This window comes from Schistocerca gregaria, chromosome 1 (assembly GCF_023897955.1).
Source record: "Schistocerca gregaria isolate iqSchGreg1 chromosome 1, iqSchGreg1.2, whole genome shotgun sequence".
NCBI lineage: Eukaryota > Metazoa > Arthropoda > Insecta > Orthoptera > Acrididae > Schistocerca > Schistocerca gregaria.
The window spans coordinates 1,197,425,189-1,197,439,003 of record NC_064920.1 but is presented as its reverse complement, the minus strand read 5'-3'; the positions used below and the strand labels follow the sequence as shown (position 1 = coordinate 1,197,439,003).

Below are 13,815 nucleotides of genomic sequence, written 5' to 3'. Positions count from 1 at the left end.
GAAGAAGAGAAATTTGTTAACATCGAGTATAGATTTAAGTGTCAGGAAGTCGTTACTGAAAGTATTTGTATGGAGTGTAGCCATGTATGGAAGTGAAACGGATGATAAATAGTTTGGACATGAAGAGAATAGAAGCTTTCGAAATGTGGTGCTGCAGAAGAATGCTGAAGATTCGATGGGTAGATCACATAACTAATGAGGAAGTATTGAATAGAATTGGAGAGAAGAGAAATTTGTGGCACAACTTGATAAGAAGAAGGGATCGGTTGGTAGGGCATATTCTGAGGCATCAAGAGATCACCAATTTAGTATTGGAGGGCAGTGTGGAGAGTAAAAATCACAGAGGGAGACCAAGAGATGAATATTCTAAACAGATTCAGAATGGTGTAGGTTGCAGTAGGTACTGGGAAATGAAGAACCTTGCACAGGATAGAGTAGCATGGAGGGCTGCATCAAACCAGTCTCTGGACTGAAAACTACAACATCATGCTAAGCTCCCTCTCCCCACCCCCCCAAAAAATTGTTTTGATTCAGAATGGCGGACACACACACACACACACACACACACACACACACAAGGGGGGGGGGGGGGGTTATAAGTATAAAGCTCTAAATACAATAATATTTGAATCTGTTAATGATTTTACCTTCATTTGAAAGCAACTGTCAGTAAGTTGCCATTAGGATACCATCTCTAGAGTGATACAAGAGAAAGACAGCTTAGTCACATTTATGAATGCAACCTTCAATAATCCAGCAGCAACTATCTAAATTTTGTCATATTACAGATACAAATATTTCTACACATAGCTGAAGAACACATTGTACTGACTTACTCATTAGAACTTCAGTGTCATCTACAATGTCCCATCGATCCAGCTCTCCCAAATACTTCTGTAGTAATCCTATGGAGTTCTCTTGCCATTGTTTTAAAACTTGTTCTGTAGGATTTGGGTTTGTAGAAACCTGAGGAATTTTTTCACCGTGCAGGCCAACCAACTGTGCCAGTCCTCTCCAGTCCCTAAAAAGTATATAAATTGCTGTAAACTTTTTATATAAAATATTTGGCCATCCACAGATAACACTACACAATGATTTGGTGAGTTGCATTTGTCTTGCAAATAATCGTAGTTTGTTCTTTATAGCTTTCCTTTGGAAACTACATATTCCCTTCAGTTATGATGCAAGTGCAGTCACAACATTTTGGGTTCTGGCAGGACACACACACACACACACACACACACACACACACACACACACACACACACACACTTGTACTTACTGATGATTTTGTAACTGACGTTCAATGAAGGAGCACAGTAAATGCCAAAAGAAAAGAATACTTATCTCTGCAAAACCATGAGCATAGTGGCACAGCCTCCTCACTAACCCCCCCCCCCCCCCCCTCCCCCAATTGGTCAAAGAAGCTAGCTGCTGTGAAGGAGCTCTGTTTGTTGGCATGCTTTATATACTGATAGTATGATTATCGTTTACACTAGTTGCATCAACTACATCACCATACAAGAGACACAGTACAACGGTAAGGAATATAGTTTATTACTTCTCATTAAAGCAATGAAAGAATCCAGGATATTGTTAAAAGTAATTTCATTTTTATTAAAGGTGCACATGTTTTCTCACACCTTTTGACGGACTGCTGATGCATGTAAAAATATGAGAATCAACAGTAAATGAGGGAACTGTTTTATAATGTCCTTGGTACCACTGCATTTTATAAACATATCTGTGTAACTGAAAAAACAGACGAGGTATTCCATAAATCCCAGCATGAGACAGAGCTTCCATGGATGTGGAACAAGTCGAATTAACTGTCAGAGCAGCCACTGTCAGCTAATTCTGTAAAGAGTACCAGTGACTAATTCTAACATGGGCTACCCTACTGAAAATGGGAATTATGGGAACTATTCCTGGATTATTCTACTATAATGGTTATATCAGAAAAGTATCAGCAATGCTTCGTATATTGTGTGGGACAGAAAATTGGCCATTCTCTCAGTGGGGAACCCCTTTCCAGAAATGCACATTTTTGACACTGTGGGAGATCAAAGTTCAGTAACAGTAGAATCAAAACTGATTATAAGCCTGCTATGGAACCCATTACTCATCAGGTATATTCACAGACCAAACCTAACAGTGTTCTCGCACACGCGAGTCATTCTCCATCATAATTTGATAGTCTTGTCATGTACCAGTGCAGTAACGATGTCGACAACATTAAAAATTGTACTAGTACACAAGTAATGAAACGACCAATATGCTGCAGCGTACTGCACAGTTGAGGGCATCGGAGGAGCTGCTGTATGACCTTCCGCAGAAAGATTTCCCAACAAAAACACTCTGTATCACATTAATGCTCACAGTCACTAAGTAAAGACTATGAGGGACCAGAAAGCTGCAAGTAGTTACCACATTTACTGCCTGGAGTTCTTCCCAAATTGTACAAGGGTTTTAAAACTTCTGGAAGTAAAATGACTCACTTCAGTGAAACTTTTTTATTTTTCAATGTAGTTTCCCTGTACATCAATGATTAGCTTCCACCAATGTTCCAATGCCTTGATCCCATCAAGAAAATTCGATTCCTCCAGGCCTGCAAAATACAGTCAACTTCAGTTGCTAGTTCTTCATTTGAAGAGAATCTTCATTCACTGAGGAAACTTTCGAACTTTGCAAAGAGATGGAAGTCTGGTGGAAGCAAATCAGATGAATAAGGTGGGTGTAGCAATAATATGTACTTTACCTCATATATTTTCGCCATGGAGAGTGGGTGCGCACTGTCTTGATGAAAGAGGACCTCCTTGCTTATCAAACTTGATCTTTTTTATATATCTTCTGCTACAGTTGGTCCAGGAGGTTAGTGTAGTATTGTCCTGTGATTGAGCAGTAGAAAATAATATATCGGCAGAATACCTTCTGCATCCCCGAAAACTGATGCCATGACCTATCTGGCTGACCTATTACCTGTGCTTTCTTTGGTGGTGGTGAATCAACATGTTTCTGCTGCTTTGACTTTTGTTTTATCTCTAGAGTGCAGTAGTGGATCGAAGTTTCCCCCGTTGTCATAAAGTAGAGCAAAAAATCTTGCTGGTGGTCCACACTCAGCTCACACTGCTGTCTTTGAACAAGACTTTTTATACAACTTTGAAGGGTTTCCACACACCACACTGATTAAGTGTGAATATACAAACTGTGATTATTTGTGATTAGGTCATCTAGATAGACCACATCCAATGCCAGCTAGACTGAAGAATCAATACACCTAATTTTCCTTGGAGAGGCTCTTCCTTCCTTTCAGACAGGGGTGTCACAACAGGATTGTCAGGCAGTGTGGCTGCAAAACGAAGGAGCTGCAGCTCAGTTTGATGCCAATGTATGACACCACCTGGATGCTATGAACCCAAACTGATAAAGTGGCAGAGGTCAACCACAGCCACCAGATCTTATACCTCTACACGTACATACACATTCAATTTGAAGAGCATGGCCGAGGGTATTTAACATGTGTCACAATGACATCCCTCAGCATAGGCTTAAAAACCAACGGCCAGGTGGGCAAACCAGCTTCCTGACCAACTGCCATAGCACCAGCTGCCCACACATGCTCTGCCTAACTGCAGACTCCTGATGTCAGCACCATGTCTGCAGGGTCACAAGCCGACACTGCTCTCAGCTGAGCCAGCACCCCCACCCGGTGACCACATCCCGCTGTGGCCAAGTATGCCACCTTTGGATTTTCTGAGGCAGCTACTGATGTCTGGGGTTCAACACACACCTTCAAGCCACTGCCAACAGCCATCATTTGAGAATGTATTTAATAGTGAAGAATTTCTAATCCTACGACCACTGAGGAACTGTTAGTTCCCACCCAACATCCTGCACACCATCCTGAGTCAACCATCCTGGCACATTATAGTGTCTGCTCCCCACCCCCCTAACACTTTTACATGTGGTACCATTTACCAGAGTTCTTTCCTGTCCCACTTGTTTATGAAGCATGGGCAGAATGACTGCTTACATGCCTTCATGTGTGCCGTACTTAGCCTAATTTTGTCTTTACAGTCCATACAGGAGTGATGTTTAGGAAGCTGAAGACTATTTCTAGAGTTTTCATGTAATGCTGATTCTTGAAATTTTGTAGTAAGGCTTTTACTTTGTTACCTTCAATTTCATTTCAAATGTCATCCATGAGTGACTGGACAGCCTTCACATATAATCAGAATTTCTTTGGTTTTGTGAGAGATCTTTTAATGATACTGTGCTACAGTAGACACTGAAGGCTTCTCACAACACTTTTGACAGCTGAAATGCATTTCATTCAGTATCTCTCTACCTATAGCCCAACACCTTTTCCTTCTTTTTTGACCCCTATTGTGCACTAGTTTCTGTTTCTTCAGAAGGTTCCTCTCTCCCCCCCTCCCCACTCCCCCCCCTCACACACACACACACACACACACACACACACACACACACACACACACACACACACACACACACAGTGAATGTCTATAATGGAGGGTCCCTTCCACCATGAACTCTTCTACTAGTTACATAGCTATCAATAACATGAACATCCCCAAAGAGATCTGGTTTGTGTGCCGCTATTATGTCTAGGATATTTCCATCATGAGTGGGATCCCAAACTATTACATCTAGCAAATTTTAAAGCTGATAGTGTTGGGTTTTAGCCACTTTCTGGTAGTGTATTATATGACCTCCATCGAGTTTTTGCACTACTTCAAACCATGGACTTTGTTGTGAAAGCTTTGGCAACTGATCACTCAGATTTTAATTGTTATATCTGTGGGAGTTGTTTCTTTGAATCCTACCCTAGAACTTTGGTATCTTCTGCAGGTATCATTATCTTGTGTACATTCCGAACACAGACAGCCACATTGGTACCAGCCTGTGATGTGTACTGCACCCTTGACCCATTTAGGGGGACCCAACAATTCTCAACCCTTTGACATAAGTTCAAGAAGTCAAAGAACCTTCAACATCTCTGGTTCAAGCCTTCAACTCAGCTCTGAACCAGACAGCTCCAATCAGTTCTAGGAACAATGCAACAGACTGTGAGCTTTGTTGAAATTGTGAGCAAGGCTGGTCTTCCCAATTCTCTTTGCCAGTCATTAAAATGCCCAAATGCAACTTCTGACTCCCAGATGACAAGCATAATTTAATCCAGCATACGCCACATTCTGCAGTTGGTTGCACACTGTTCCTTCAATGCTACCGGATCAGTGTCTTCAATGCATTTAACAAAGCCTCTAGGTATATACAAAGAGAGCACAAGGTGATCCCTCCAAAGCTGGCGTTTCACTAGGGGTACCATCATTCGCTACAAGCTTTAAATGTTGGTGATTAACATATCCCTACTCTTTTGTGTTTGCTTTTCCTTAACAGAGCACATGGCGTTTTTCCCAACAGGTTACGTAAGTCTCACTGACTCAGGTTCAGTTTCAGTGGCAGGTAGTAACATTGAACTTGTTGGTTAAGGGAATGGGTGTAATAACCTGAGTTCTCCCTGATCCCTGTGTTCTCCACACAGAGCCTCTAGCCCTGTCACTAACATGTCTCTGACATGCCACACATCATTGAGTGGACAAGCGGTGATGGATCCTATACTTCCAGCCAAGGAGATAATACCGGTTGGAGAGGCTTGTACTTTAAATGCAACTGGTATCTCCAGTACATATCTCTCAGAATTTACCCCGTACACCCTTTCATTGCAATTCCCAATCACTTGACACCATTAAGAGTGATTTCCAGCTCCTTACAATCAGCAACTATCTCACTCCATGACAAAGAACAGCATTCACAGTAAGGCTCAATCTTACTCTTGCAATGTTTCTCTGAACACTAAATAGTTTACTTTAGATTAGTTTTTCTGATATTGTCTTAATTTCAGGATGTATTATGCTAAAAGTATTGTATAATATAAGAGTATGTTGTCTCATTTTATTTTGTTGCTGCTTCAGAAAGCTGACTTATACCTGCTCGGTGGGGAATTTTGCCCACATGTTCAGTGATCCCTTCTAAGTAAAGTCTAATAGTTGCTGATGAGTCATCCGGGCCGTAAGGCCATTGTCAAAGAAACTTTCCGGTTCTCAGTGTTTTGCTCTGAGCTGTGCCGGACATCTTCGAAGGTGCTTCTGGCAACACTAAGTCTTGCCGACTTGTCAGGAACTGAAAAGTTTTTTCGACCACGGCCATACAGCGTGGTAGACTTGTCAGCAACTATGACATCCTGGTCATGAAAGCCTTCATTGTATTGTTAGTCTAATGGAACAATGTTCTATACTGTTGCAGTAATACTGAACGCACAAAGGAAGGGAAGGAAAGTGAAGAGTTTAACTTTCCATTGACAATGCGGTCATTATAGATGGAGAACAGTTCAGATTACGAAAGGATGAAGGAAATCAGCTGTGTTATTTTTCAAAGAACCCATCCTGGCATTTCCACAGAAAATCTAAATCTGGACAGATGGACAGGGATATGAACCTCTGTCATCCCAAATGCGAGTCCAGTTGGCTAACCGCTGCACCACCTGAACATACAGTTGCATTTACTTCACTATGTGCATCAGCATCTACACTGCTCTTCTTGGGTGTCTTAACAAAATGTGCAACAGCAACACATCACCACATATGAACTATGAAATTATAACGAAAACTAGACCTTTAGCTGCTTACAAGTACTGATAAATATCAATGGGGACAGTTTAAAAATGTGTGCCTCGACCAGGACTCGAACCTGGGACCTCCTTCTTACATGGCAGACACACTAGCTGACTGAGCCACCGAGGACACAGATGATAGTGTGACTGCCGGGACTTGTCTCTGGCATGTTCCCCGTGAGACCCACATTATCAATTATCTATAAACGCCTAATGGTCTGGATTTCATTCTTCCAGAGCTGTAAGATCACCAGTGGTATCTGTACACATACCAGCTTCATATATATGAACTATTCTCTAACCTTAATTTATGTCAATGTCTGGCTTTCCTGTAACTTGTTTTATGAGGTCATTCCTACTACTACTACTACTACTAATAATAATAATAATAATAATAATAAGAAGAAGAAGAAGAAGAAGAAGAAGAAGAAGGAGAAGAAGAAGAAGAAGAAGGAGAATTTCCTTTTCTGTTCCACTAGCAAACAGAGTAAGGGGGAAACCAACTGTCTGTACACCTCCATATAAGCTCTAATCTTATTTTCATGGTCCTTATGCAAACTCTACGTTGGCAGCTGTAGAATCATTCTGCAGTCAATCTCAAATACCTGTTTTCTAAATTTTCTCAACACTGCTCCTCAAAAAGAACACCACCTTCCCTCCAGTGATTTCCATTTGAGCTCCCAAAGCACATCTGTAATATGTGTGAGGAGTTTGAACCTACTGATAACAAATCTGGCATCAACATCTGTCTTCATTGCACTGAGAATGATGTACCCATCTCTCTTTACCATGAAGCCATCAATCCAGTCACAAAGCTGGTCCAATTTTTCTTTATCAAATACCATCTAGAACTCAAACTACACGATATTAACTTTAATGTCATTGCCTGCTGTCTTACAGGTTTCACAGACAAAAAGAATGAACTGGGTTTTACATTACAGCTGCTTACAGAATCCATGTGAATTCCTACAGAGATTTCCAGCCTAAAAAAGGGTATCATGTACGAGTTTGAATAGGTACTGTAAGATTACAGGTCATATTGGGACATATTGAAGTATTCAATACTGTAGACTTTTAGGGGATGTCGATACAGATATGCAAAATGTAAAGGGAAACTTTGGTGATGTTTAAATATTGTACTGTGTCAATATTAGGACATTTTGCACAGAAAGAACAAAAATAGAATTAATGTAAATATATATTAGTGTTAGTAACCTATTTTCATTCAGTTTTGTAATTATATTTCATTTTGTAAAAGAAAGACTTACTGTTTGCTGTAGCTCTGATTAATTGTATAAATTATCAGTTTTGAGCTAAATTATTTCGTATAATATGGACAAGATACTTTTAAAAACTCACCAGCTAAAGAGAAAGTCTGTAAATGAACGTTTAATGCACACTTCTGGAACTTGCTATGGAGAAATTCTATATTATGATCGCAAAAATACGAAAACTTGCGAAAACTGTTTCATAACCTAATTTCGAAAGACGATTTGTATCAAGAAATATTGCTAAAAAGATTTATTTACGTTTTGAAACACGATTTAAATCATTTCACATATAAATAGTTGTTCTAAATCACTCAAGAAATATCCAGAATCAAATGTCAAGATATTTCTGGAAACATCGGTACAAATCTGGTGAAGGTTATCCAGAAGCTGGTAGAAAAATGTTATAAAATCTATTTGGAAATTATGCTTGTAAGAATTTATATGTACTGATCCTTTTACTTACTTTAATCTGTACTAAAATTCTGTAATGTCTAATTTAGTTTTAAGTCGTGAATTGCTATCGTATTGTAAACAAAACATTGTCAAAGACTCTCATTGTTTGGAAAGATATTAATACACCTAAGAGTTGTCAGTTGCCAGTTCGGATATGCAGTGCGGTTAGCTCTGAGAGTCAGTTGTTGAGTCTGTGAAGTCTGTCAGTTCTTTTTGTAAATAAACTTCTGTAATGAAGAATTACTTGTTGTCGTCAATATGAACTCAAGACCTTTTGCACGAAGCAGACACCTCCTAATACAACGTTTTAATTTGGTTGAGGAAGCTGGGATCGCTATAAGTGCAAACAAATTGAAGTGGAACGTTTTAATTTGGTGTTGAGGAGATGAAATGTTATAATTTGGTGGAGGAGCTGGGATGTTATAGTACCCAATTCTACAACAAACTTCAAAAACAATAATTTTGTGATAAATCTATGGTTATGTGCACATCTGGAACAACCCTTCTTGAAAACAAGAAAGTTCCTTTTTCCCAGTTACCTACTACATATCATTGCTCCTTTTCAATGGCACAATAGACCTCCAGTATCAAATAGCACAGAATGTACAAATGAATGCCTGGAAGGATGGTAAGCAGATAATCAGTAAAAAAAAAAGTTTTATTATACCTGAAATATTATTATTAGATATGTCTATCATTTTGTACAGTTTTAAGAGTTAGTCACATACAAAGAGGTACTTAATGTGGCACACTATTCAGAAATAATTATGAGGATGGTTCAGTTAATATAGACCTACTCATGTTTGAAGACAAATGACATTGATAAAGAAAACTTGCATTATCATAATGCACTACAATTTGTTAGACACATTAAAACAAAAATTACACTGATTCATATGTTAGTTTGGAATTGGCAGCTATTTTATTGCATTGTGTTCTATGGTTCCCACTGAGACAGAGAAAGTGCAGTATTGTTCAGTTATCCATTTTCTGTTTGTGGATGGGATAATGTGTGACAAGATCAAAGTGAAACTGGATGCTGTTTATGCTGATGCTTCACCAACAACAACAACAGCCAGACATTGCTTCAACAACTTCAAAACTGGTTTCACGTGTGTTTCTGGTAAGGATAAGCTGGGCACCTTGAAGACGCACTTATGGAATAGAACACTGAAGAAGTCCACCCCAAGACTTGCTGATCATCGAACAAAGATGGACAAAGCAGCAGACGCCATAAAGTGTTAAAGGAATGGCGCTTGGGCAATTAATATTTTGTAGAATGAAGGCTTTCACGACCGGGTGACATGGCTGTTGATATACTTTTCAGGATGTGAGGTCGTGGTCCAAGAACTTTTCTGCTCCTTACGTTTCGTCCAGGACTCCACTGGACTTCCTCAGAGGCGCTGCTCCACTGAGTCTTGCCGACTGACTAGTCGGGTGTGTGAGAGCGACTTATATATTGTGAGAAATGGGGGCGTGGTTCGGGAGACACGTGATGAGCAGTGATAATCCATAGGAAAGTTAAGGTTGACTATCGATTACCACCTTGTCAAAGATAAAACTTGTTGGCATTTTTGTAGAGCCACTGTCCATATATCGCTAAGTTTCATAGCCTCCTCTTTCCTATTAAAATTATCGTGATGTTTATAAATTTCAATAGCTTCTCTATATAACCGTGGATAGTAATTTAATGTTGTAGATAAAACTTCCGATATCCGAAAACTTCATTTGGTGGTTGCCTGGTTGAAGAGCATGTTCCGCTACAGCTGATTTTTCTATTTTTCCAAGTCGACAAAGATTTTTATGCTCTTTCAGTCGTGTATTTACGCTTCTTTTGGTAGTACCAATATAAACTTTACCACAGGTACATGGAATTTTATACACACCACATGTCGACAGGGGAGGGCGTTTATCCTTCACAGATCATACATAGTACTTGACTTATTTTCTTTGTTGGTTTAAAGACCGGTTTATATCATGTTTTCGTAAAATCTTACCGATTCGATCTGTTACTTTTTTAATAAAAGGGAGAACTACTGTATTTTTCTGTCGTTGTGGTTCATTCTTATCTTTTGGTCTTCTGTTCCTTGGACGCAAAATTCTATTTATCTCTTTTCTTGAGTAGCAGTTTTTTTCAAAAGCCTGCTTCAGATGTTTTACTTCAGCATCCAAATGTTCAGGTGTACATATCCGTTCCGCTCGATCGACAAGACACTTTATGACACCCCTTTTTTTGTTGTGGATGATGATTAGAAGTATTGTGTAAATATCTGTCCGTATGTGTTGCCTTCCAAAAAACTTTATATTCCAAGCTTCTATCGGGCCGTCTCATAACTAAGACAGCCAAGAAAGATATTCTGTTATCCTTTTCTATTTCCATGGTAAACTGTATTTTTGGGTGAATTTTATTTAAATAATCAAAGAAATCGTCCAAGGCCTTTCTGCCATGAGACCAAACCACAAATGTATCATCTACATATCGATACCAACGAGATGGTTTATTATTAGCTTTGTCTAGGGCTGATTGGCAATCGCAGGGCCTAATGGATTACCCATTGCTACTCCAAGTTGTTCATAAAATTCATTATCCCACTGGAACTGACTTGATGTTAGACAATGTCTGAAAAGAACAGTCAAATCTTCTGGAAAAATATCCGCTATGAAAATCATAACTTCGTTAACAGGAATCATTGAGAATAAGGACACAATGTCAAAACTTACAAGAATATCTTCAGGGGCCAGAGTTAGTCCCTCTAGTTTTTCAATAAAATGACACGGGTCTTTTATATGAGTCAGTTTTTCCAATAAATGGTTGTAAACAAGTTGTTAAATATCTTGCTATTTCATAAGTGGGAGAATTGATGGCACTGACTATGGGTGTTAAAGGAAAATCTATTTTATGAATTTTAGGTACACGATACAATCGGGGACACACAAAATAGATTTTCCTTTAAGACCCAAGTTTAGGCTGGGACTTTTTACAAAGTTGAAAAATGAAAACTAAATGGGGTCTTACTTTTAAGAGAGGTACTTACTGAACACCCTCGTATGTATGGAAACAAGTGTGCATACTATAAATATGTCTATGGATAATCAACACTTGCTACTCCCCACATGGAGGTGGCACTGAGTTGCAGACACACACAATGGAAAAGAATGCTAGATATGTTCAGCTATCACACTAAGTCCTTCATAAGGCACAACAGACTCACAAACACACAAGTACAAATGAAACACAGGGCCACTGTTGTCTCAGGGCACAAAGGGCCTTAATGCCTAGAGACAACTGTGGCCCTGTTTATGGGAGTTTTTCTTGTGTGAATGCATATGTGTTTTCTATGTTTTGATGAAGGGCTTGGTCCCATAGCTGAATGTATCTAGCACTCTCTTCCATTGCCTCCTCCATGGGGGGGGGGGGGGGGGGGGGAGGGGGGACTAATCTATCCTTTCCATATTATTGCTATTCCGTGCTGAATGTTCCATTGTATAATCAATAACAGATATCTTAATCTTATCACATATCTCATCACACACAGAGTAATAATCACACACAAAAAATGCACCCCACTCACACAATCTCAAGCACAATGACAAACTTCTTTCAATGAAATCTTATGGAAAAGCAACCAGTCAGCAAACGCAAGAGCTTTGTGATGCACAGCTGTACTATGTGAATGTGTTGCTCAAGACATTCCTGTCAAATTCAAAAACATTTCCTAAAAAAGAAACTATGAAAGCTGTTTCGCTCAGATCCCATAAAAGATTTAGTTATCTCATAAACAAACCTTGGCAGGCCTTCATCTGTTGGAATAACTTTCAAGGGATTCAGTAAGCTGCAAACCATGTCTTGTGTAGAAGGTTTCAGAGCTTTAATAGAAACCTGAAACAAGTCTGGCTCCTCAAAACCTGCCCTGTGAACAGAATAGACACACTTTAGCCAACACCATATGTGTATAACATTAGAACATAGAAGAAGCCAGAAAAGGTGTATACAAGCTGCTACATCTAAATTCCTTTTACCTGACACAAATTGCAAATTAACTGTGTGAAAGGCTGATAAGTACAGAAACGGGCAAAATGGTTTAGCAGCAAAAATACACAGAGCAAAATAAGGGCTACTAGAGCACAGACATATACAAGTCAAAATCCCACCCAATCACGAGACAGGTAACTGCAATACATGTATAATAACATCGGTGTCGAGGGTGAAATTGGTTATACCTTCCTAAACATTTTGACACTTTTAGAGTGGCACAAATAGCAAACATTAATACAAGGTTATCAAAAAGTTCAGCATCAGTTTTTGACCATATACTTATAGGTGTTGATAGGGAAAATGTATAAAGTATTTGTAAGAATGTTGGCCTTTTGGGTCATTATTGTCAGATAAAGCTAAAGACAAGGTTTGTAAAACCTCGCAGCCAATAAATGGATCTTTCAAAACATAAATACGTACTTTTTCTAGGGCATTGGCAAATCAAAACTGAGATAAATTAATTTTTGTGGAGATGTATTCAAAAGCAGCCATTCTTACAGAGCAGCTAAGGAAAACAGACTGATAACTGCTGATGTTAGGAAGTCCTCCTAGGCACTTCCATTTCTTAGTTCTTTGCTAAAACACTACACTAATCCACATTCCTAGATTCCTATCGCGTGTATTAAAAAATAAAATAAATCATTTATGACAAAACAACATATAATGAAGGAAATAAAAGCAAAGTAGTGTGGGATGTTACAAAACGAGAAACTGAAAAAGGTAGACTTAAGTACAACATGCAAATCAAAAATGGGGGTAGAATAACAAAATCCTCAGGAATTAGCAAATTTTGTAAATGACTGTTTCTCTGGTATTGCAGTGAAACTGTGGTAAAATCTTCTAAAAGATGTGTAGCACCTACCATGACTTAATACAGCAAGCACAATGCCATGTTTCACACAAGAGAGCTTGCAGTCAGAAAGATAATACAACAATTACAAATTAAGAAGCTGACAGGCAGAGATGAGGTTCCTGTCTCTGTAGTGAAGGCATGGTTAGATCACATACAAGCCCCATTAACAAACATGATAAATGATTCCTTTAGTTCTTGTATTTTTCCAAAGTAACTAACACAACATCATAATCACTGATTAAATGGCAGAATCCGTATTTAAGAAAGCAAACGAAACCTCAAGAATGTTCACTGTTGGACAATATGCAATGAATTAATACTGAACAAAAAAAAACACATACTTCATCATTAAGAGGAACAACACATATGTCATATTAAACAAAGTTGATAAATCTATAGCTGTATTAACAAATGCACAGTTTTTAGGGATTAACATTGATTGTCAACTATGACAGAATAAACACACAAAGACACTGGCAAAAAGAATGCCATCAGCATGTTACGCTCACAG

General features: G+C 38.9%; 1 protein-coding gene across 1 annotated transcript in view; it reads right to left on the bottom strand.

Annotated features, from left to right (window-relative positions):
* The window catches only part of LOC126284700 (myeloid differentiation primary response protein MyD88), a 112,330-nt gene that overhangs the window by 78,716 nt on the left and 19,799 nt on the right, over window positions 1–13,815 (bottom strand). The window contains exons 2-3 of the mRNA XM_049983833.1: window positions 12,201–12,326; window positions 837–1,021 (exon numbers count right to left, since the gene is read on the bottom strand). Of these exons, the coding sequence (XP_049839790.1) occupies window positions 837–1,021; window positions 12,201–12,326 (311 nt within the window). The remainder of the gene's footprint in view (window positions 1–836; window positions 1,022–12,200; window positions 12,327–13,815) is intronic.